Genomic DNA, 25,296 nt, shown 5'->3' with positions numbered 1-25,296 from the left:
TCTACTTTCTTTGTTCATTACACTGGCCCTCTCACTCTTCCTTTAACTCATTAAGTTCATTCTTACATTCTGATGAGGATCCATTTGCTGTCGTCTGTACCTGATCTTTCCAAAGGTCCCCCAGATCTTTCCAAAGATGTCCCTTTTTCAACATTCAAGTTTCCATTCAAATATCACCTCCTCAGAGATAACTTCTTTGACTGCTCCATGTGAAATACTAATTCCATCCACTCATCCCTTAACCTGACTTAATTATTATAGTGCTTACTACCAGAATCATGTTATTTCCTAGTTGTCTGCACAATTATTTTTTCCCGATTAAAATATAAGCTCCATGAAAACAAGATCTTTATTATTTGCCATACTCTTACATCCTGGAATAATATTTCACCCATGGTAGAAGTAGCCAACTAAATACTACCACCATGCCCTGGTCAGAAAACTCTTTAAATCTGTGGATTTAACATTTGTTGTTTCTATTATGTGCTAACAGCCCACTATCTAGGGTCATGACATTCAGTAAGTAATATGTAACGTCCAGGATTCAAAGAAACTTCTGTTCTCAACTGATGTTCACACAGTTACACTTACTAAGTAATAGAATCCTGGCTCTAGTACTTACTGCCTGTAAAACCTTGGGCAAATCCCTTAACCTCTCTTGGGACAGTTGTGAAGATGAAATGAGTTAATTCCTATAAAGTACTTAAAATAGCACCATACACATAGTAAATATGCAGTAAGTATTAACTTTCTGGGGGTGGGTGAGGTGGGATGTGAAACACACCTATGCAAAAAAAGAAAAAGAAAAAAAAGTCAACAGGTGGTCCTAAAGGTGAAAATAAACTTACAGTCTAATGAAGTAATGGTTTTCACAAAATCGTTGTTTTCTGCAGGAAAACTGTATGCTTGTGTTCTTGACCTTGAAAAATGGTAAAGATCTTGAGATATATCCCACAGAACTATAAAGATCATACTTCTTGAATGAAACCAATGTAACAGCCTAAGAGGTTTCCCTTGCCTTGATAAACTAGACTGCCCCCAAATTACCCCATGCTGTAGGTGTTGCTCCCACCACTAGAACAACCTTACCCCACAGTCTGTTTAAGGCCAATGTTAAACATGACTTCATTTGTAAATGCTTTCCTGATCATTCTCCAAGACAAGTGATTACTCCCACCTCTGAAATAGCCAGAAAACTCAGTCCTTCCTCCTCTGCTTTGTAATAAAATACCTTGTGTACTTATCTACCAGATTAACTATAGCTTGCTCAACATGCATTCTATAAACATTTACTGAGTGCCTGAGATGTACAGAATACAGAGGATACAAAGGCAGTAAAGACATGTAATAAATAAAGGCAGTAACATCACAGCAGTAGGTACACTGTACATACAGTGTATATACAGCAGAATGACCTCTTCTACCACACATCTGCACTAGGCAACATTATGCCATTCATTTTATGGTAGGCACTCAGTAAGTTCCAATTAAACTCAATTCCTATCTTCTTTTTGAAGCTTACTGTGCTTTTTTCTCTCTAAACCCTAAATCTGTCCATACCATTCAACACAATACTTTTTAACCTATGTATTAGCATTGTAGGCTGTTATGTAACATTTTACATATAAATGTCTTGACCTCCCCAACTATAACATGTGCTTGAGAACAAGAACTCCCAGAGCATTCAGTATTAATTCAAGTATCTGTTAAATGGTCCTATAATTTTCTGAAATGTGTCATCTGCCTAAATACACTGTCAACAGCACCACTTCTCAATCACCCACCTGTGCTCTGGTTCTCCACAAAACAAAACAGCCTTCATCTAGGTGTTCTTAAAACAGGAGGATATTGTTCAAAGCATGAGAATGTGCCAACTGCTCTCAAGTCAGGAGTCCAGATCCCAGAAAGACAAATTTATTTCTTTCCCCAGCAAATGACCCAGGTCCTCAGAGAATTCAGATACAAATATTTATCATGGATTCATCCTGAGAGCTAGTTAACCTATGTGCCTATAAGATAACAGGCATACAGGAAGCACTCAGTAAATAGTAGTTTCCCTTCTGTCCAATTCTCCAAAGCTCTAAATCTTTTTGGTAAGAAAGAAGAAGTCACTCCAATTTTACTACCATTTAATTTCAATGCACTGAATATTGCGGAGAGATTAATTCCTGGTTCCTTGTTAATTCCAAACTAGTTGGTAGCTTTGGGAAGCCCAAGGGGGTCTTTAAACCTATAAGGCATACCCAAAATCTTACACATGCAAAGATGACAAGTAGAGAACATTATGCAACTTGAACACAAGATTCCATTCAATAGCTTCTATAGCTATCATTTAATGCACAGTATTCACATGAACTCGTAGATGAAAAGTAAGTTACATATTTGGATACAGTCAGACTATACCGGAACCTGTGATCATACAAGCCCCTAGTCCAGCATCTTCTAGGTACCCTTATGTACTACACAATTACTTCCACACAAATCAGGCAAAATGTAGGCTTCACCAGGCCCGTATCCATTCCAAGAGGAACGTCCTCCCTTGTTTAATCTCTGTGAGTGTCAGTTTTGGAGGCTACTCTTCCTTCTCCACCTCTAACCTCTGTAATCATCAAGAACACAAAACACGGGGTGCCTGGGTAGCTCAGTCAGTTAAATGTCCGACTTCAGCTCAGGTCATGATCTCATGGCTCATGAGTTCAAGCCCCACATCAGGCTTTCTGCTGACAGCCCAGAGTCTGGAGCCTGCTTCAGATTCTGCATCTCCCTCCCTCTCTGCTCTTCCCCTACTCATGCTCTGTCTCTGTCAGAAATGAATAAATGTTAAAGAAATAAAAATTAAAAAAAGAGCACAAAACAGATGGTAGACCTCCATTTTAATGGTACAAATTCCTGCTGAACTTTGCCAATCTGAATACAGAGTGAATGGTAGTATTTAATACACTTTGGAGGCAAGTTATATCAAGCCTAATGCACAATTAGAATTAGTTACCATAAGAAGAATGTCACTAATCTATCCCACCTACTATTCCTTCTATCTCACTATCCTTTATTGAGGTTAGCTTCTCAAGTATTAACATTCTGACTAATTTATACTACTGAAACCCAGAGCCTCAAGTCCCACAGGGTAGCTGGTGTTCTCTCTGACAAGGTGTGTGTTCAGACTACTTAGCAGCTAAATGACATATTTGGCCCTTTCGGGTCTATCCTAATGAACAGAGACTGGGAATCCAGCCCCTGTCTTTTTTTCACTAGTTGTACCTTCTAGATCTGTACCCTGGAAAGGAATAACTGTACCCTGACTTGAGACATTTCAGTTCCAGTTGACCTAAGGGTCAATTTTTCTGTAGACTAATACCTACAATGTCTTAGTTAAAAGACTGAGCCATGCATTGAAAATGCTGGTTCGCCAATGCTACAGGAGGAATACAGCCATTTACTATACTAAATTCCAACAGGAAATATCTGTCATATGTGATTTCTTTTTAAATGACCAAGTACAAAATACTTTATCTAATGAAAACAACTTTGTTCATTCATTAACCTTTGTATACTCTTAATAATTAACACAACCATTTTACACACATAAAGAAGTTAATTAAGTGTCTGATACCAATAAAAAACTATATTTCAAACATTAACCCATTCCATATCTTAACCCAATTACAATTTCACATTTGCAGGGTAAAAAATTACAGCAGATTTTAGAAGTCCATATAGCTGATTATACTGTAAAATAATTGCCATTCTCCTTCATAAATAACCTTAGCTTCTCAAGTATCATTTTTCTCCATTCCATATCTACTTTCTGCTGTGATAAATTGTGGGCTTTAAAAAGAAAACAAAGTAAGTTCTTTGCAGTTACTCTATAGAGATAAGGGAAGCTTTAAAATAACTAGATATTTTCATGGTAAAGACTGCCAGAGCAGTGAAAGTAGTAGGTTTCATACTAAAACACAGGCTAAATGAAACAAATTACTAGCTAGTAACATCCCCTCAACAATTAGAATGAACATTTGTGGATCAATAAGCAACACCTCTTTTATGCAATGTAAAGCTTTTTAAAAAATATTTTCTACATGACTACAGGAAAAGTGCTAATATCTATATGCAATTAATAATTTTATTTACTAATTCTGTATTAACAAAATTGCACCCCACAGCAAAAGAGGAAGGAAGAATAAAGTAGATGGAAACTATATTTGTCTAACAAAATAAGTTCCTCCCTCTGCTAACCTTCAAAATAAATTTGAACAATAAAGTGGTCTGACGAACTATTCTGATACCTATCAAAATTTTGCTTTTTATTATACTGGGAAAGGGTCCCAACTCAAATAACTGATTTTTATTTGAAGCTGCTTAAGATCCTCAGTGAGCATACTGTCTCCTCCAGTTACTTTATTTCTGTAATCTTTGGTGGGAATTTATATCCCTTTTAACACTCCCCTTCTATTAACAGAGATGAGACATCAGTCTCTGACATTAATCAGATAATAAAATCTTAGAAAATTAGAGATAATACAATCTTATTAATATTTAACAGTGTGGACAATTAATTTGAAAAAAATTGGAAGATTTTATTACTTAGTTTTATAAAAATTTTATGTGATAATCATAGCTAACATTTATTGAGCGCTTACTATGCGCCAGGCACTGTGCTAAGCGCTATAAAAGCATTACTGTACTTAAAAAGAAATTCAATCTTATATTTGGAAAAAGCATTGAACTGTGAGTCAAAAACATATGTTCTATATCCAGACTGAGCTAAAGTGAAAGAAGAAATACGTGCCAAACAAAGAGAACATTTCACAAATTGTTATGGTCTTTCATTAATAAAAAAGCCAAAAAACACAAACAAAACAATCCACTCAACTGACCAAACAAAAAATGTTTTAACTTCCTCTAACTGAAAACACAGAGAATGTCTATTATTTATTTGCTCAGCAAATTTTTCTTCAAAAAACACTGTACTAACAAAGGAATGTACAGATACAAAAGATGTAAAAATAAATTTCAATCTATCCTATATCCAGATAACAACAAATTTTGAATCAGGTCTGAAATAATAAGTTTTGCTATGTGAGTGAAATAAGGAAAACTGAAAATTAAAAATCTTTTCTTTTAAATCCTAGAACTGACCCACAAGGGCAGCACTGATTGTTCTTTACTTGGTAGTTATTTTTGTGTTAAATCAAGTATCCCAGAATAAATACAAAATTCTTACTTTGTTGCCCGTATAAACTTGCCCCAAACTGAGACAGCTGACCTGACGTAGATGGTGATGCCAGCATCTAGAAACAAATTAATTATATTAGAGCGTAAAGAAAGTACACAGAGCAATGCATTTATACTTTACAAATCTGTACAATATATCATAATGGGAGAGTCAACAGACATTTCTCATTCTTCAAAACATCACAAAACGAGTATTACATAATGAATTCCATGTTTCTAGAGAAAATATCACAATTGGATGAAATCAAAATGTACCTATAAAACTAATTTCTGATTACTACAAGTTTTGTTTCAAGTTACTCCAAATAAAACTACAGCAGCATCATTATTTCACTTAAAACAAAAACAAAAAACTAGGCTAACAAAACCATGAAGGCAGCATCTCAAAAAGTCAGCCTCTATACATGTGTCAGTGAAATTACTTGATTCTTAGATAATATACTAAGCTAAATTCTAAATTCAGTTTATTAAAAGTTGAAAGTAAAATTACCTAAGTAGGAAAAGTTTTATATTTTGTAAGAATATTTCCTAACATTTATATTTGCAAATAGTTGATGTGTATCAAATGGGTAGAAAAATGTAACAAACATGCATACAATCATATAGTAAGTGGGTAGAGGGCCCAATACCAAAGGACAAGTCAAAATTACTTACATATACTTGTAAGTATATGTAACTTGTAAGTTACATATACAAAATACTTACATATACATATACATATACTACATATACTATATATAGACATAATATATAATGTATACGGTGAGTGAGTGATGTGACTTTGGCACTTATCAACGTCTTTCAATTTATTGCATCAGTGTCTTTTTTTCCTAGTAGAATATAAATGCTTTGAAGGCATGTTATATTCATGGAACATGTTATATATATTCATTTTTTATTTCCTCACAGAGACTGGGCACTGCATGTGGCAGTGTTATACACAAAGTAGATAAAATAAGGAAATAAAAATGTGTACACTTAAGTGTATGTTTGTGTATTCTCTTATATTAAGCAACCACCAAAATAATTTAACTATATAAGCCTTGGGCCATATCATCTTAAGAGTTACACTCTAGTAGAAGAGAATGAATTATACACCTAATTATACTCTAAGGTACAATGCAGTAAATGCTCTGAAGTATCACCAGAGGAAGATAACTCTAAATGAGGGTGAGGTAACAGGAATATTTTATAGAGCAGTAACATCTGATGTGGGTACAGATGAAGGATCTTCCAGGCTGAGAATACGCAGTGAGCAAAAGTATGATGAAAGTTAGTGACAGGATTAGAATACAAACAAAATAAAAAACACCAGTGATTTCATAACATGTAATTAGTGAAGGGAGGTGGGGCTTATTCGCCTATGCGCATTTGGGCATACACAGAAGAATGGAAAATAAAAGAATATGCTGGGGCCAGATGACTACCACCTATGGCAACAAAGAGAAAAAGTAATATTAAACAAGGAAGTGACTTGATCAAACTGTGCCCTAGGATAATAATTCCAACAGCAAAAATGTATGGAGACATAAGTTACTAAGCCAGAACAGCAGAAGTGGGACTATAAAAGAGAGGCACTCTGGGGCAGAAGCAACTTTCTTTGATGTCCTGCTGAAATGGTTGAGGTTTAGAGAAAAGGAAGAGGGTAAAAGAGTCACCAGACAGGGAACTATCAGGCCACTCTGGTATCCAGTGAAGAACTGTGCTGATATCGACTACATTAGGGAAATCAGAAGTAGCAATACTTACATAGAGAATTTACAATGCACATTTCATGCTATTTTCATGTCAAAATTCTGAGGTGTTCAAATTATTCAAAAATTCACAAAAACTTTCATACAATAGTTTTAAACTAATGATATACATCACTCTCCTGAGGTAGGGCTGAGTAACACACTACTCAGAAAATAGTATTTAAATACAGAAAAAAATTTTTTTAAAAAGCCTCAAACCTTATAAATATTCCTTCTCAAATCCAGAGGGTACACCATCTAACCAATCAAGCTAAAAGAATACGCATTTTATGCCTGATCAAGTTCTTTTGTTAGATACAATCATCATTACTATTGCCAACTAACTGGAAATATTTTAAGCACCTTAAAAGGCTCATTTCCAAATTACAAAAAAAAAAAAAAAAAAAAAAAAAATCAAAGAAAATGTGTAACATATAAGCTTTAGTTGGTGACAGAAGATAAAAGGCTTATATAAAATACTTAAAATCATGATTTTCTGTTATCAATGTACAAATAAAAGTAAAAGAGTAGTTTCCAAAAGCTTCAACTATAAGAGATTGGAAAATATGAATACATGTCTCAGAATGATCCACAATGTGAACATTTTAGAAGGACCTCTTAAAAATTTTACTTTTCCCAGAAATTTATGTTTACTAAATATAAAATTATGTTTACTAAATACATAACTCCAAAGAGACATTTTCGTCCACTTTCTCACAAAGTTTACATACCCACAGAAATTACAGATGTGCCAAGATATCAGCCCTCACAACAGCAGGAGGCTGAGGGAGGGAGGCACAGCATGAAGGTAGAGAGGGGCATGGCTCCCTGAGTCAAGTACTGGAGACCAAGAGCAGTAGGGTGACCCATTTACCAGTGTGACATAATAAATATTACCATTTTCTCTATGTGTGAGAGAACATGAAGAAAGTTAGTACTAACGATACTCTACAGGAATAGGAAAGTAGTTTTATTAAACTTAAGAGTTTATAACCTTCAAAACATCCATGTAAAATAAGCATTAATTAGCTATGCAAACATATTAAAATGACTGCCTCAAAACGTCAAAAATACAAATGTATGATTTCTTATAAAACTAGTCCCTAATGGTATGTATTTTTAAACTCTGAGAGCATGCTTCATGAAATATGTCAGTGCTAAAAATGTATTAACACACAATAAAGGAATGTGAATGGATAGAAATGCTATTTATAAGGGCAAAGAAAATGTGTAAGAAATGTACCATGGCACAGCAAGAACTACAATTAACAGACAACAGAAAACTTACATATATTTTAAATGCTGAAAGTTAATAATATAAATTTCTTAGAAAAATGTGAAACTTTAGATCAATAGGCACATTACAGTAGGGAATGCAACATAAGCCCAACTTTGGAGTCAGAAAAAAAAATCTAGGTTTGAATCCTGGTTCTGCCACTTACCTATGGGAGAGCCGGGCCTTTGTTTCTTTCCTGTAAGATGGAAGTAACACTACCTACCTCATAGAGTTGAAGTGAAGATTAAATGAGATAAGATATGGCACATAGTAAGTGCTCAGTAAATGGTAGCAACTGCTGCTAATAATCTAATTTTCCTCCCAATGCAGGACTCCCTTTAACAGCAGGCAGAGGGTCATTCAGCCTTTGGGGAACTTATTGAAAAGTACCCTACATTTATATTAATTTTTGTCTAAGAAGCTAAAGAAAGAAGTTCATCATCACAAATTCCAGGCAAAATAAGAACTTATGTTCACAGATGGGGGAAATGGTAGAAAAAAATTAAATGTCACACAATCAGTAGAATGCTGAAACCAACAAGGTTACCATGTTCCCAGTCCAAAACCATTTCAATCAGTCTTTCTCATTTTTCAAACAGTCTATAAAACACACTGCAGTCAACCAACAACAAAAACCAGGAAGCAGCTAGAAGAAATAGTAATGTGATTTAATTATTTCCGTGACCCAACAAAAAGCCCGTTTAAACCTTTATTATATACAATGTTAAGAAAATCGATAAATTAGACACCGTATTTAAAAGATACAGTTGTATTTACTAGATACAACTCTGAAATCCATGACCAAAAAAGTCTAAAAATTTTTTGTTTTAAAAATATATATGAAAATAGATAGTTAAAAATTTAATAATAAACAAATGTGGCTCCTGCCAGCAATCCATAACAACACAAAGGTGTTAATTATTCTCTGCTTCTCAACAGTGACCACCTCTCCATTATTCCCTTCAATAAATGTACCTTCACTCACAAAACATATTAAACACTAAAATCAGTTTTGTCAAGAATTTATTTTCTAATAACAAATGTCTTCAAAATGCAAGAAATTTTGGTTAAATAAAAATTCCCTGATCACAAAAGCAATTAAAAATTGAAACAAGTTTTTAAATATCCTTAAAAAAAATTCACTGTATAATATACGTAAAGGTATGGACAGAACAGTTCCTAACATGCTGCTATTAATCCAGCACAAAAGTAACAAAGAAGTATAACTTTGACTATATATCTACAAACAGGAAAAAAACATAACAGAAAAGAAGTTCTCAACCTATGACAGAATCTGGAGAACATTTTAAAATTAAAAACAGTACAGTTTAAAAAATGAAACCACTGAAGTCAGAACGAAATCTAGCAAACAGACACAAAAAGAAAAACTGTAAGAAGATAACACAAAAGACCAAAATAAGAAGGAAGAAGAGAGGGAATAATCAGAAAAACTTAAAATAGCCAGTAAGTCACAGGACCTTGTACCTTATGAATCAGATAAAAACAAGTTATGGGTTTACTGGTTATTTCAAATAATTTTGACTAAAACATTAAGTTTTACAAAGCACTGTTGGGGGCGCCCGGGTGGCTCAGTTGGTTGAGTGTCCGACTCTTGATTGCAGCTCAGTTCATGATCCCAGGGTCATGGGATCGAGCCCTACATTGGGCTCTGTGCTGAGTGTGGAGCCTACTTTGGATTCTCTCTCTCACTTCCTTTGCCTGTCCCCTGCTTGCATGCTCTTTCTCAAATAAAAAAAATATTAAAAAGAGCATTTACAAAAAGTATAATGCATGCTACAAGAGTCAATGTAAATTCCTACAGAACATTTAATATTCAAATTCAAAGTATGGCAATGAACATCTTATTATTATCTGAATTTTAGCCAAATATATAGGAAGGCATATGACTAATTCAAAAAATGTTCACATTTCTAAAAGGTTTTTTTAATATCCATTTCTAAATAGTTTTCTATGAGGTTTGAATTAATTATGTAGTTCTACAGCAATTACTTCAATACTCCCTCAGAGACTGGCTATTCTTCCATGAAAATCAAAGCTTCCTTACTAGTATGTAGAAATAAAATATTTTCTAACTATGAATTTTTTTAACATTAAAAAAATATTTTTTAATGTTTATTTACTTTTGAGAGAGAGAAAGAGAGCACAAGCAGGGGAGGGGCAGAGAGAGAGGGAGACATAGGGTCTGAAGCAGGCCTGAAGCAGGCTGATAGCACAGAGCCTGATGCAGGGCTCAAATCCATAAACTGTGAGATCATGACCTGAGCTGAAGTCAGATGCCTAACAAACTGAGCCATCCAGACACCCCCCATGAATTTTTATTATTATTATTGAGATGAAACATTTTGTGATTCTTTTTGTACATATATCACAATTTGATAGATCTTATATCATTTTAACCCCCCCTTAATAATAAGCTTTTATCTTTAAAATATGGAGTTTGAAGATTATGTGACTGCCCATGAATGTAAAGGGTTTTGGAGCATTCCCTTCAAATGGTTTCATATTTAATTCCAGTTTCTTTAGAGTACAGTCTGATTTATTTATTATTTACATTTAACTCTATCAGGTTATCACTGTCATAAAAATTTCACACATTTATTATACACATTCACATTTTCAATTAAAGTTTTAAAGGCGATTTTTGAGTTTTTTTAGGTAATAATATCTGCAAATAATCTTAACTGTTATTTTTCAATATCAACTCCTTTCCCTCCCTTTCTTTAACAAAAACTCACTGACAGCCTACTAACTCATATGCATTATTATATATGTGTTCTAAGAACACAGCAGTAAACTAGACCTAAATTCTAATGGAGTAGAGAGGATAATAAACAATTAATGAAGATGTATTTCAGATACAGAGATGCTATGATTATGAAAGTGCAAGAAAGAATCTTGAAGGATACAGTGGGAGTAGTACTGATAGTATACACAAAGCTACTTAGTCAAAGAGAGACGGCTTCTTCTCAGGGAAGGCATTTTAGTAGATATAGTGAGAGATAACAGTGAGACAGAACCATGTGAAGATCCGAAAAACAAACAAAACAAAACAAAACAAAAAAAAGGACACCAAGGTCTTCAGGTAGAAAGGAATGTGAGTATAATTAATGAACTGGACAGTCAGCCAAGCAGGACTCCAACATGTAGTTAATACTAATAATGATGATGACAACAATAATTTATTTTATAATAATACAAGTTTATAAATAGGTTTTAATGAAATACTGGTTATTAATTGGTCTGAAAGAAATCCTAGCAGCCATAATTACTGTAGGCTAACACAAGTACAAAAGCTAGGTATGAGTTCAAAATGGTTGCTGTTTGTCAAAATAAGAAAGTGGCCTACTCTTATCAGTTTTAAGAGCTTTTTAAAAAGGAACAGGTGTCACATTTCGTGTCTTTACAGCATATATTAAAGCAAGGGAAAAGGAGTTCCCGTGAGTTTGTGTTTCTAAAATGATTATGCTTAAGAATTATCAATTGAGTGCACAGACTCACATGACTAGAAAATAGACTAGCAATTCAAATACAAATATATTTAAACAACAATAACTCTAAGCTGTTTAGATTATATTATCCCCAAAGAGCTGTCTATTGACATCTTATATGAATGTTTTTCATCTTCCATAATGTTCCCAAATAGAAAATAATTTTTAAAAAAAGAAAATAATTATAATAAAAAAGAAATCAAGCCTATATCTACCTCTAATTTATTTAATCTTGTGAAAACGCTTAAATAACATTATCTGTAATATTTATAAAATGGTGTTTATACATCAAAATAGCAAATTCAGCATTCTATACAAAGACATATCCATACACAAGCATCTCTTGAAATAAAAGGCCTTGGAAAATAAGTAGTCCTGAAGAACTACTTAGCAATTTAATTAGTACACAATCACATAAAGAACAGCTTCCCAAATACTTCTACAACCATGCATATGATACTTACATTTTATACTATATGGATAGGGTACATTAGGACTTTTTTTAAAAAAAATTTTAACATTTATTTATTCCCGAGAGACAGAGCATGAGCAGGGGAGGGGCAGAGAGAGAAGGAGACACAGAATCTGAAGCAGGCCCCAGGCTCCAAGCCATCAGCACAGAGCCCTACACGAGGCTCGAACTCACAAACCGTGAGATTGTGACCTGAGCTGAAGTCGGCACTGGATCGACTTAGCCACCCAGCCGCCCCAGGACTTTTTTAAATAAATGGCATACAGATTCACTCAATCACTGGTAGGTTTTTCTTTATCATAAATAAGAATTTGAAATTATTTTCTCACTGTTCCCAGACAGAAAAAAATTACAAAATTATCTCATCTATTTGTTACGTTTAAAAGCTTTCTCCTCAATAGTTTTACAGTAAAATAATTGTTATTTGCAGATGATATACATAACTATGTAAAAAACCCAAGACAATCAAATGGAATAATAATATTATTATTGTTCATATTAGTAGCAAAATTTATTTAATATTTACTATCTGGTCTTCTGAAAGTTTTGCATATGTTTATTCATTCAATCCTTATAACCACCTATGAATCATATACTGTTATTCGTATCTTATAGATGAAAAAACTGAGACACAAAGAGACTAACTTGCCCAAGGACACCTGGTTAGTAAATCATGTGAGTGAGATATAAAATCATACAGTAGGACTTGCAGAGCCCCTGTTCCCAATCAACAAAAACTAGTAAGAGTTTTGTAAGGTAGTTGGTTATAAGATAAATACAAACTATTCTATCAGTAAAAACCAATGAGAAAAATGTAACAAAAATGGCAACCATAAAACCCTACTTATTAAAAAATGGCATCAGAACAACAGAAGACAGACACCAGACTTCTAAAAGAAGGTAACCATAGGTATAAATGTGCAATAGTCAAAAATATTTTATAAAGAAGGATGTGAAAGACCTTACCTGACTAAGATGTGAAAATTGTCTATAAAGCTACAGCAATTCAACTATGTTGCAGTTCTGCCACAGAATCAGCATGAGAAACAGAACAAGAGTTTAGAAACAGGCCCAATCAGACATTAATACATATGCAGGGAGGATTTCAATTAGCCTTAAATGAATGGTCTAACTCAGGGCTGGGCAGATTCCTGCCTGCAGGCCAAATCCAGCACAAAGCTTATATCTGTAGGGTGTGTGAACTAAAAAAATTTTTTTTTTACTTTTTAAATGGTTATATAAATACCTACATAATATTCTTTATTTAGCCTCTTGGCCTATAAACCCTAAAATATTTACTATCTGGTCCTTTATGGGAAAGTTTTCTAACCTGTGATCTAAATTATAAATGGTGTTGGGACAACTGGATATTGGATAACCTGAAAGGGTGGGAGGAGTGCCAGGTGGAGATCCAGGCACCAATATTCACACTTCAAACTAAAATATATTTCTAAGGGAGCTAAGTTACATGTGAATAATGAAGCACAAAAATGCCAGAAGAAAATAGCTGGAAAAAGTCTAAGTATGATCTCAAAAACATAAAAGCATAAAAAATAAAACACTGAGGAGTCAAATTCAGTAAGAATGATAGATATTTTTACATTTAAAAACCATTCCCTTAACTGTAAGCAAAAAAAACTGGTAAAGTATTTGTAATAGGGCACAAGGGTCTATTAATTTATGGAGAACACTAACAAATAAGACTTACCATCTCAATAGAGAAATAGAAAATGGGACAAAAATAGGTAATCCACAAAGGAAGAAATACAAATGGCCAGTAACTACATGGAAAAGACATGTTACCATGTGTGTTTGAGTGTGTGCATGCCTATGAGTGTAAATTTAACAATGTCTTAATGTATTTTAAGACAGTAAGTTTCTTCTGTATACTGCAAAGACTTAGAGGTAACTAACACCTGGTATTTTTGAGGGCATGGAAAGTGTTGCTCAGAGTAAAAACTGGTACAAACTTTCTAGTGGAAAATATGTTAATATGTTCGAGATTTACATGATAACATTTTTAAAGTAAAAATATTTAATGTATTAAATCAAAATTTTATTTATTTTTTTTTTAATTTTTTTTTTTTAACGTTTATTTATTTTTGAGACAGAGAGAGACAGAGCATGAACAGGGGAGGGTCAGAGAGAGAGGGAGACACAGAATCTGAAACAGGCTCCAGGCTCTGAGCAGTCAGCACAGAGCCCGATGCGGGGCTCGAACTCACGGACCGTGAGATCATGACCTGAGCCGAAGTCGGACGCTCAACCGACCGAGCCACCCAGGCGCCCCAAAATTTTAGCAGAAAATTATTCCTGATCAGCAAAATTATGGGTAATTTTTCTTCTCCCTTCTCATGCATGTTTTTAAAAATCTGTATAATACCTCTGGTACTATTTTGTTATTAAAAAAAGTACCAGCAACAGTAGAAATTTGTTCCAGCTTAAAGGAGAAAAAAACAGAGGCTTGGAGAAGTCCTTGGTAACAGGCAAAGCCAAGATCCAAACACATATAAGTGTTAGGCTTTAGAGCCTAATTTCTTATGTCTTATTACCTTCTTAATTAAAAAAAAAAGTTTTCTAAAGCAAATCATTGTGTTGTTTTTGTGACAAACGACTGAACAGGAATGGTAACCAACATATGTGAGTGTATTTAATAATGGTGACTAAAAACCTCGGATATATAGCATTTCTGTTCTCTAGAAGACATACATCTCTGTCATCCTCTGTACGTATTTTATTCCAGATTTGTTTGAAAGCTTCATATCTTCCTAATCAGAATGAGTGCTTTTCTTCAATAAGTAATATTCTATTACCATTTTTTTCATCAGACTTAACTTTCCCTATACAATCATAGTAATATACACGTGGATTAGTGTTATAGTTTTTGCAACCAACATTAGCCAGAAGATATTCCAAATTCTTCAACTACAAGACCAAGACGTAAACATAGAAACTTAAGTAAAACGTAACTCAATTATAATTTATATCCAAGAGCAAACAGTTAGAAGAGCAGTAAGGTAACAGAAAATTAATGAGATGACACTATTCTATCAGCTATTAAACTGCACACTAATTATGAAGTCACCACCTATTTTGAAAAGAGTCCTAATAACACAACTGACACACTGTTGCCAAAATGACACAATTTTCAAACAAAAATAAAGGGGAGTCGCATCAAAATAGGAGGGGGTAAAAACTGATTGTAAGACACAGGAATTAATTTACTAATGGTCGACTTTAATGAAAAATGAGAGCATTTCTTACAGATCTTAGAATTTTATCAGTGCTTTAAATATCAGTAACAATCCCATTAGGTTATTAACTAGAATAGATTGTTATATAGATAGGGAAATTAGGAATAGCCAAGTTTATAAAGGGTTGAAAAGAGAAAAAAGGTGGGTGGGTACAAATACAAAAATGCAACTGGTTTGACTACTGTAGTATATAGTGTATAATTTAAAGAGGCTTACTAGATTTGAAAACAACAATTAATTGATTTAAAAATATTTTATCAATTTGCTAATTATGACTTGGCTTTGTGAAATCCTTTCATTCCAAACGGGATTACTGAACTACTAGCCTTCCAAAGCACTTAATTCACACCTCTATAACATAACATCTATGTTTGAATACAGTTCTTCCAAAATTTTTCTGTACTAGCATCTCTACGGATGAACAGAGGAGATACTCTTACTAACTGAAGCTTAGGGTTACACCCTGAAGATTAAAGAGCAAAGGTAAGGTTTCACTAAATCTTGCCATTACATCTTTAAATCTGTGCAAATCTGCTTTCTACTCTATGTGTATATTTTAATATTAAAACAAGTTACTTCACAAGTTAAAAAAACTGATAATCTAGAATACCATGTTTACCAGAGGATTTTGAGTACTTCCTACCACAGTATTACCATATCCCAACTTAAGAATTATAGGACATTATATCTCCCATTAGAATGTAAGCTCCCATAGGCCATTGTATCCCCAGGGTGTAGCACTGGATCTAAAATACAGTCACTCGATTAAAGACGGTATTTTGCAATTCATATACTATTTTTCAGGAACCAGAAGGACACAGACATACACTGCTAAGTAAACACAATATAACTGATTAACTTACATCTTTTTCTGACCGATGTGGAAACATAGAAGACTGGCTGTAGTACATGTTTTCATCATGGTAGTCACTGTCGACCCCCTCTACAAACTTCTTTCTTGAAGCACCAAACATGCTGTTTGTCACCTAAACAAAAATACTGCTTTTATCAAGAGTAATATTTTAGAAAATGTCATGCTTTACCAAACTCCTATAAGGAAAAAAGAAAATGAAGGAAGCAATGCTAAGATAAAGAAACAGACTGACTACGGAAGGGCTAACAGGGCATGTGAAAAAGTCGGAAATCTGACTATAAAATAACAGTATTAAATTTTTGCTTCCAGGCACATAAAATAAGAGGAGAAATTTAATAAAGCCATTCTTATGCAATAATTCCACTTACTTTAAAAGAAATAAACATCACTTATTCTTGAAAAATTACAACCCAATATATACTTTCCCATACAAAGATTGTTTTTAAATTCAACTTTGGGCTTAGTTATTAAAAATCTTCACATCCATCTTCAATATTATTGTCTCTGTCATCACTGTATCCACTGTGTAAATGATCTGTTTTCCAGAGCATATCATCTTCACTCACAATCTAAATTTACTGAGATACAGCACTATTTAAGTCAGTATGTAATGGCAAACTGGAAACTTTATCTCAAGCCACAAGTACCCACTCTTGTAACAGTAAGATAATTGTTTCAGTCATCATCCTGGTGTAAATTTATGATTTTTGTTATATAATCTGATTATTATTATATTATTACTTTTGCTTTTTAAATCTTGATCACCTCCAACGCTAGTAATTTTGAGCCCATGCCAATACAAATAATTACTAAATCTGTGCTAATTCTTTTTTTTTTTAAGTTTTGTAATCTCTATACCCAACATAGGGCTCAAACTCACGAACCTGATATCAAGACTCACATGCTCTACTGACTGAGCAAGGCAGGCACCCTTGTGTTAATTCTTTTTTTGAAGGCAGCACTAGACAATAGTCTTCACAATTCATTCTTTTTATTACTATTATTATTTTAAAAAAATTTTTGATGTTCATTCATTTTTGAGAGACAGAGAGCCAGAACGTGTGCAGGGGAGGGGCAGAGAGAGAGGGAGACACAGAATCTGAAGCAGGTTCCAGGCTCTGAGCTGTCAGCACAGAGCCCGACGTGGGGTTTGAACTCATAAGCCAGGAGATCATGACCTAAGCTGATGGTGGACACTCAACCAACTGAGTACCCCGGCGCCCCCATTCTTTATTTTTTAAGTTATCTCTCCACCCAACATAGGGCTCAAAATCACAATTCTGAGATCAAGCATCAATTCCCATGCTCTACTGACTGAGCCAGGCAGACGCCCCCATGCTAATTTTGTTTCCTTAGGATGACCTCTATGGAGTTTCCACAGCTATCAACTAACTAGGTTATTTAAGGTCAATGTGTCTTCCCCCAGTGGTACTTTGTAGTCCAAAGTAAACTGAAATGTCATGATGGAAGACATTTGTGAAGACTTGAATACATCTTTTTGCAAAAATTTTGGGGAAAGACATCAAATTTGACATCTGTCTTGTATACTCATTACAAATAAGGGTATTTTCTTCAATTATAAATAAGAAATAAACAATTTCTTTTACTTCTCATTTCAAACTGAAATACTGTAGTTACTACTGTTTATCAGCAGACAAAGGGTAAACTGATATGCTGCAATCTTTAATAACCAAATTTATTTAATAATTGCTTTATATCTGAGGTTCCCTGTTAAATTTTTAAGAAACTCAACTATTTAACCATTCTTCCTTTTGAGGTCTGAGAAAAAGCTATTTAGTTAAAAATGAACAACACTCTGATGACAGCTTTACTGTTTTGCTATATGTTTTGGGACTATTCATCTCTGTAGGTGTGAAATACAGAAATATTTTTAAAGGTTTATTATTTTGTTAGAACATACTTAATCTTCTTTAGTAATGTACTCCCTGGTGGATCTCATAAAAGCTATTCTGTAATTCTGAATGTAATTTCAGGGACTAGAACCTCACATGCCTATCCACCAAACCCCTAAGTAGTCTTTAACAGGAAGAAGTGGTTTTTTGGGGGAAGTTTTATAATAGAAAAGTAATTGTGGAAGAAAGCACTTTAGTCTGCAAATTATGACTCCACAGATGAAATTTTTAAAGTTTGTTTTGCAAAAGTTAAGAAGAATACATTTAATTCTCTTTAAAGGACCATTACTACTGAATTCCAACTCTAAGAAAGGATACACATGGGCAAATGGCATGAAACCTAGACAATACAATAAAATTTCAGGAGAAAATAACCAGATAACCAGACACAACCAGGGTTACCTCTCATCGAATTACACACACATAAATCAACTCAATGGATACAAAGCAAAGTCTAATTTTGACATGTTTTGTATAACATTTATCATCAAAACCAATTACAAACTCCTAAAATTCCAAAACTGAAATTAGCTGTACAGAATAAAAAAATATGCTAATATTGTTTAAGAGGCTTTACTGTTTGAAAGCAAAACTAAATATATGAAATGCCTCAAAGGAAAACAGAAATGCACTCATTAATACAAGATTTTCCCACACTCAATGTGTGTGTGTGTGTGTGTGTGTGTGTGTGTGTGTGTCAGAGAAAGAGAGGAGAAAACATGAATATGTAGAATTTCATTTTTGTTTTGTGTGCTTCAACACAGAAATTACACATCAGTGAAAATACTAATTATTCTTACATGACTTAAGCAAAAGAAGAAAGGTAAGAGTGTTAATAGTCTGCTCTCCAAATGCAGCACCAGTCTGGGAATGGGTACTACGATGAAACAAAAAATTATCTGATCCAGGGCAGGAGAAAAGCAAAAGCAAACGTAAACGCAAACGCAAAAGCAAAAGGGACAGGGTCAGGGTCAGGGAAAGGGAAAGAAAAGGAAGGGAAGGAAAGGAAAAGGAAGGGAAGGGACAGGAAGGAAAAGGAAAAGAAAGGAAAGGAAAGGGAAAGGAAAAGGGAAAGGAAAAGGGAAAGGGAAAGGGAAAGGGAAAGGGAAAGGGAAAGGGAAAGGGAAAGGGAAAGGGAAAGGGAAAGGGAAAGGAAAGGAAAGGAAAAGGAGGGAGGAGGAAAGAAAGAAAAAGAGGAAAGGAAAGAATAACATAGTAACTTTCTCATAAAAGCTAGTTTTATTTCATTTTTAAGGGCCTGTCCTTTATTCCACATAGAATGATGCAATAGGGTAGGAAAACTATTTTAGAATAGCCAGGAAAGATGAAACTAGGAAGATTACAATCAGGCATAGAAATAAGAGAACCATCTAGGCAAAGACCTGTAGGAAGAGCATTCAACAGAGGGAACAGCAATATCATTAGTAGTGTGACTCAAGCAGTAGGAACACAGAAGAGGACACAGAAACCAAAGTCCAAGATACCAGTGGACCCAAATCATGCTGTGCCTTGCAGGCTCTGAGGGACTTTGGATTTTATTCCATGTGAGACAGAAGTCAAAAGGGCTTGGGAGTAATTTAAGAGTAACATAATTTGGCATATATATTTTTTAATTACAGTTATTCTGTAAGGCATAAACAAAAGAGGAAACAGAAGTGAAGAAGGGAAGCAGGTGGGGAGAGAGGACGGTGGCTCCCACTACAGGCGTAGTGGCAGAAGTGGAGAGGCATGGTCAGATAAAGGATATATTTTGAGAGAAACCTGACACTAATGGATGAATGAATGGATGATATCAAAGGGTAAGGTATTCACGTTATCTCCTGGAAGAGAGTAAGTATCAATCAAAGTAATCCAGAAACCAATTTTTATCAATTTCAAAGAGGATATGTTAACACTCCATTGCAGTTATTAGTAATGCCATATATATTAGAGTTGATTTGGCAAATGGAAATAAAAACATAATGTAAAATAAAATCATACTACAATTTACATTATATGACATTTGTTAGAATCTTTGGTATATACAATTTGTCAGTTTTGAAGTAAACATATCGCAGACTTACATCTACTTTCTTTTCTCCTGACTTTCATACCAGATGTTACAGCAAAGGAGAAGTAAAAAGTGAGATTTTACCAACAAAGAATATGATATGACATATGTATTCAGCAAAAGCAGTTTATTAAGCCTTTTTTGAACACACATCTAAAACATTTAATTATTTTATCTTTTCCTTTGATTCCGCAAGAACTAATCAGAAAGTATATACAGAATAGCTTCCACTAATCCTTTCTATCAGCCTAACACCCCCCCACCCCCCCACCCCCACCCCTCAAAAGAGTTGGTCTCAAAATGTAGGAGTAGAGAGAGGGGGATTAAAGTGACAGGCAAAATGGAAGCACCAGGTTGGCTAGATTTTCCCAGTATACTTCATAATTTACTTTGGACTAGCTCTGAAGTCCTAAGGTATGACACTCTCAACATTTAAATACGGTACTTCAAAGTCAAATGCAGTAAAAGTCAGAATAATCACAAAAAAGGAATTCACAAAACCCCAAACTTGAGATAATCTAAAACAGTAACTTTAAAGGCTAGCAAAGTGGACCCAGGTGGGATGAATGACAATTAAAGATAGAAGGAATAAGAAGAAAGGCCTGTAGCTTTTTTAAAAGTCAGGGAAACAAAACTAGGACACTTTATAAATGAAAACTTGAAAATAAATGTGTGTATGTATGTGTATATGCATATACAAGAAAAAAACATTGGAAAGGGTGAAAAATAGACTCTGATCATATCCCAGGCAGGATGATATTTAATCTTACACAAATTTCCTTCAGCAAGGCCTCTGGAGAGGAACTTACTCTGAAATCATTTATTGTTTCTATAATGGTGGCAAATGTTGGCCCAGGCATGAAATCCTATTCCCAGGGACAGAAACCCATTCATGGCAGAGCGGTCCTTTTCTTGACAGCAAACAAATGTAGGTTGATTTCAAAATCTATCTTCAGGATTAACTCAAGGTTCTAGCAGCCAATTTTAAAATAACCCTAGACATTTCTCCCTGAGTACAATTAATCAACTAAATCAGTAATACTTAAAACTGATTTTCCAAGTCAGTTTCTCTTGCTTTGTTCTGTACACCCAAATTCTAGCCTTTCTTCAGAGTGGATTTCACATTCTTCCTATCAGCATCTTGGTTTAAGCTCCGGACTAGTTCATTTTAACCTCCTGACTGGTCTGCTTTCACATTTCAACAAACACGCTGAGGGAATACTATACGAATTATACCAAAAATTGTGCAAATGAACACAAAAGCTGAATAAGTAATAGTTCCAAATCTTAAACAAGCTCATAGTCTAGATGGGAGACATACCTGTAAATAAACAATTACAATATGAAAATCTGCACAGGTACTTTGGGAACACAAGGGGATATCTAACTGTCTGAGGGAAACAAAGATTTCATTATAGAAGAACTAATGTTGGAACAAAGACTTGATTAAAAAATTTTTAAAGTTGAAGTGTGTGGGGTGGGAGGTAGAAGCAAACTTTGGCATAGGAGACAGCATGTGCAAGTGCTCAGAAGTGAGACAAAGCCCAGGAAACAAAATTTTCAATATAGCCAACACAGAAGATGTCTGGAAGGATAGTGATAGGTAGCAACGAAAAGTAGGCTGGACTTCAATGCCAGGTTAAGAGGGCAAGAGCGTGGGGCACCGGGGTGGCTCAGTGGGTGAAGGGGCCGACTTCGGCTCAGGTCATGATCTCGCGGTCCGTGAGTTCGAGCCCCGCGTCGGGCCCTGTGCTGACAGCTCAGAGCCTGGAGCCTGTTTTGGATTCTGTGTCTCCCTTTCTCTGACCCTCCCCCGTTCATGCTCTGTCTCTCTCGGTCTCAAAAATAAACATTAAAAAAAAAAATTAAAAAAAAAAAAAGAGGGCAAGAGCGTACACAGGAAAACCAGGTATAAAAATCTAAGTGATGAACTAAGCTAGACTTCTCTAGACTAACACTTTATTATGGTATCATACTAATAACCAGTATGTTGACTGCCACTCTCCTGTTCTCATCTCTCATTAATTTCCCCTACCTAGAGGACAGAGACCAAGATTCCTGAGATCATGATCTTAACGTAACTTTGCAGCAGTAATGATCTCAAAAGCCCAAACTAAACTTACACCTCAGGCTAATTTGAGTTATTCAGTTGTTCCCACTCATGTTCACCTCTGAAAACTACCATCTGTAACTTCTATGATCCTCAACAATTAAAACTCAAGCTGATTAGACTAACTTTATTTTTTTTCTAATTTTTTTTAATGTTTATTTTTGAGAGACAGAGAGAGAGACAGACAGAGCGTGAGTAGGGAATGGGGGTGCAGAGAGAGGGGGAGATACAGAATCTGAAGCAGGCTCCAGGCTCTGAGCTGTCAGCACAGATCCTGATGCGGGGCTTGAACCCATGAGCTGTGAGATCACGACCTGAGCCAAAGTCAGACACTTAACCGACTGAGCCACCCAGGCGCCCCATGATTAGACTAACTTTTAAATATTTATTAAAATTATCCATATCTTTCCTAGCACAAGCATCTCTAATGTCCTCCAAACAGATCTTTATTAATCCACTTATTTCCTCTAATCTAGTCTCCCACGTCAGCCAAAGTGAATTTTTATTTATTTTTCCAAGTGGGTTTTTAAAATAAAAACTTAATTGTTGTAGCCCTACTAACTGAAATGTCTCAACAGCTTCCTAAAATAATAACAGTAAGGTCTTATGTAACCTCCCTGACATTAACTCTCTCTACAGGTCCCGGTCACCACTAAACTGCTGCCACACCTTCACTTACTCAAACACAAGATGTTTTCCTACTCAGCATCTTTGTATATGCTGATACCTCTATTTAGAATGTTTTTCTCCCGTCTGAAACTTTCACACTAAGTTAGATCTAACTCCTGATATGCGGTCATTGAAAACACTTTACCATAACTGTAATCATACAATAATAAAAAGAACTTTTATTGACTGCTTACTATGTGCCAGGCAATATATTCTAAATGCTATAAAATGTATCTACTTATGTAATCAAGTATTTACTTGAGTAGTCCTCATTTTTAGATGAGAAAAGTGACAAGTGGAGAAGTTGGATAATATGCCCAAGGTCACATATCTGATGTTCCTGAGGTTCCATTTCTGATAAGTGACAGAGATGGGATATGAATCCAGGCATTCTCCTAGAGTTTCTTCTTTTAACCACTATAGTACAATGACATTCACATATACAACTAATAGTTTAATGTGAGTATTCTCCTCAAACTGTAAGCTTCATCATGGGAAAAGGAGTAAGGGGCAAAAAGGGGAGGGTGCTTATTTTGCAGAGAACAATAGAAGTGGAGGATGCCACAATTAAATATTTGTGCATGTCAAAAAGATCTCTTTAGCAGAAAAATGAGGATGAACTGACTGGGGGTACATGAAACAAAAGCCAGTCACTACCAAACTGACTGCACCTATTTTAGAGAAAAGTTCAATTAATTTTAAAATAAAATTATGCTTAAAAGAACACTATTACACCAATTAAAAAGTAATCAGTTTCCATATTCCAAGTGAACCAATATTTTTAAGTACTTTCTAAATCAGTGAACCCTTCAAGGAAATACGATTATATCTCTCAATTTCACTATAAACTACTGAAATAGATACTGTAGCATTAAATGTGTAGAAAACATGTATAAAATGGGTTAAAATAAAAATAAATCCTTAAGGGCAACTTTTTCTTGTGGATTCTCTCTCTAATGTAGCCAGGAGTTTTGCTTAACATGCTGATCCATGTATCTCATCACAAATCAACTATTTCACAACATTAAAGTATGGTGACTTTTCCATAGCCATGAATTTTTTTTTTTTTTTTTATTTCTAGCAACAGAATTTGCTCCTACCTTGTATTATAAAGGATAATGAGCGCCAAATGTAAGTCATACAGTGCCGTGGTGGGGAGGGTTGGGGAGAGAGTGGGACAGACTGTTCCTTTCTTATAGTTTCCCTAATGGAGATTTTACTAATTCACTGATTGCTGAATACAGAATTTGACTTCTTTACATTTCCCTCCCAATTCTGTATTCACTAGCATCAAACACTTCACATACATATACACACAAATTCTCTGTTGTCTACAAAGTGAGCAGAAATTAATAAAAATCACAATTTCCATTAATATTTACCTACTTTATCAAGATGTAGTCAATCAATATTTGAAACCAATCATGAGAAGCCATAATATCTGAAAATAATTTGGTATTTTTACTATCACCCATTTGAGAGAAAAGCTTATTAGTCAAATCTCACTGAGAGACTGCTTAAATTTTATGAAATTAGAATATTCCTGTATCAAATATTACAGGTGAAAACCTACAAATATTTATAACCCAAGGAATTTTCGTTTTAGGAATATTTTTTGGTAACAGGATTGTGAGCTCCCAATCCTGCTTCACAACTACTATAAATAATCTTTATTTCATTCCTGAAAGACACTAAAAAAAGAAATGGGCTTAAATAAAGGAGAAAAGGATATACACTGGAAAAAAAATCTATCTTCTCAAAAAACAAAGACATTAGTATCTGAATATCTTTAGGAAAAGAACAAATATCTTTTTCTTCTCATATAAGAAACATATTATTCGGGACACCTGGATGGCTCAGTTGAGCATCAGACTTCAGCTCAGGTCATGATCTCACAGTTCGTGAATTCGAGCCTCATGTTGGCTCTGCGCTGACAGCTCAGAACCTGGAGCCTGCTTCAGATTCTGTGTCTCATTTTCTCTCTCTCAAAAGTGAACATTAAAAAAAAAATTAAAAATAAAGAAACATATTACTCATGAATTCCTACTAGTTTTAGAAAAATGTGGCTTGGGGTGCCTGGGTGGCTCAGTCGGTTAAGCAACGACATCAGCTTAGGTCATGATCTCACGGTTCACAAGTTCGAGCCCTGCGTTGGGCTCTGAGCTGTCAGCACAGAGCCTAGAGCCTGGAGCCTGCTTCGGATA

The 25,296-nt window shown here is 34.7% G+C and overlaps 1 protein-coding gene across 2 annotated transcripts in view; it reads right to left on the bottom strand.

Annotated features, from left to right (window-relative positions):
• The window catches only part of CNOT2 (CCR4-NOT transcription complex subunit 2), a 133,858-nt gene that overhangs the window by 30,958 nt on the left and 77,604 nt on the right, over nucleotides 1-25,296 (bottom strand). For both annotated transcript variants that reach the window (XM_030323218.2, XM_030323217.1), the window contains exons 3-4: nucleotides 16,340-16,462; nucleotides 5,222-5,288 (exon numbers count right to left, since the gene is read on the bottom strand). In XM_030323218.2, coding sequence (XP_030179078.1) covers nucleotides 5,222-5,288; nucleotides 16,340-16,462 — 190 coding nt within the window. The remainder of the gene's footprint in view (nucleotides 1-5,221; nucleotides 5,289-16,339; nucleotides 16,463-25,296) is intronic.

This window comes from Lynx canadensis, chromosome B4 (genome assembly GCF_007474595.2).
Source record: "Lynx canadensis isolate LIC74 chromosome B4, mLynCan4.pri.v2, whole genome shotgun sequence".
Classification (NCBI taxonomy): domain Eukaryota; kingdom Metazoa; phylum Chordata; class Mammalia; order Carnivora; family Felidae; genus Lynx; species Lynx canadensis.
This window is presented reverse-complemented; position numbering and strand designations above follow the sequence as displayed.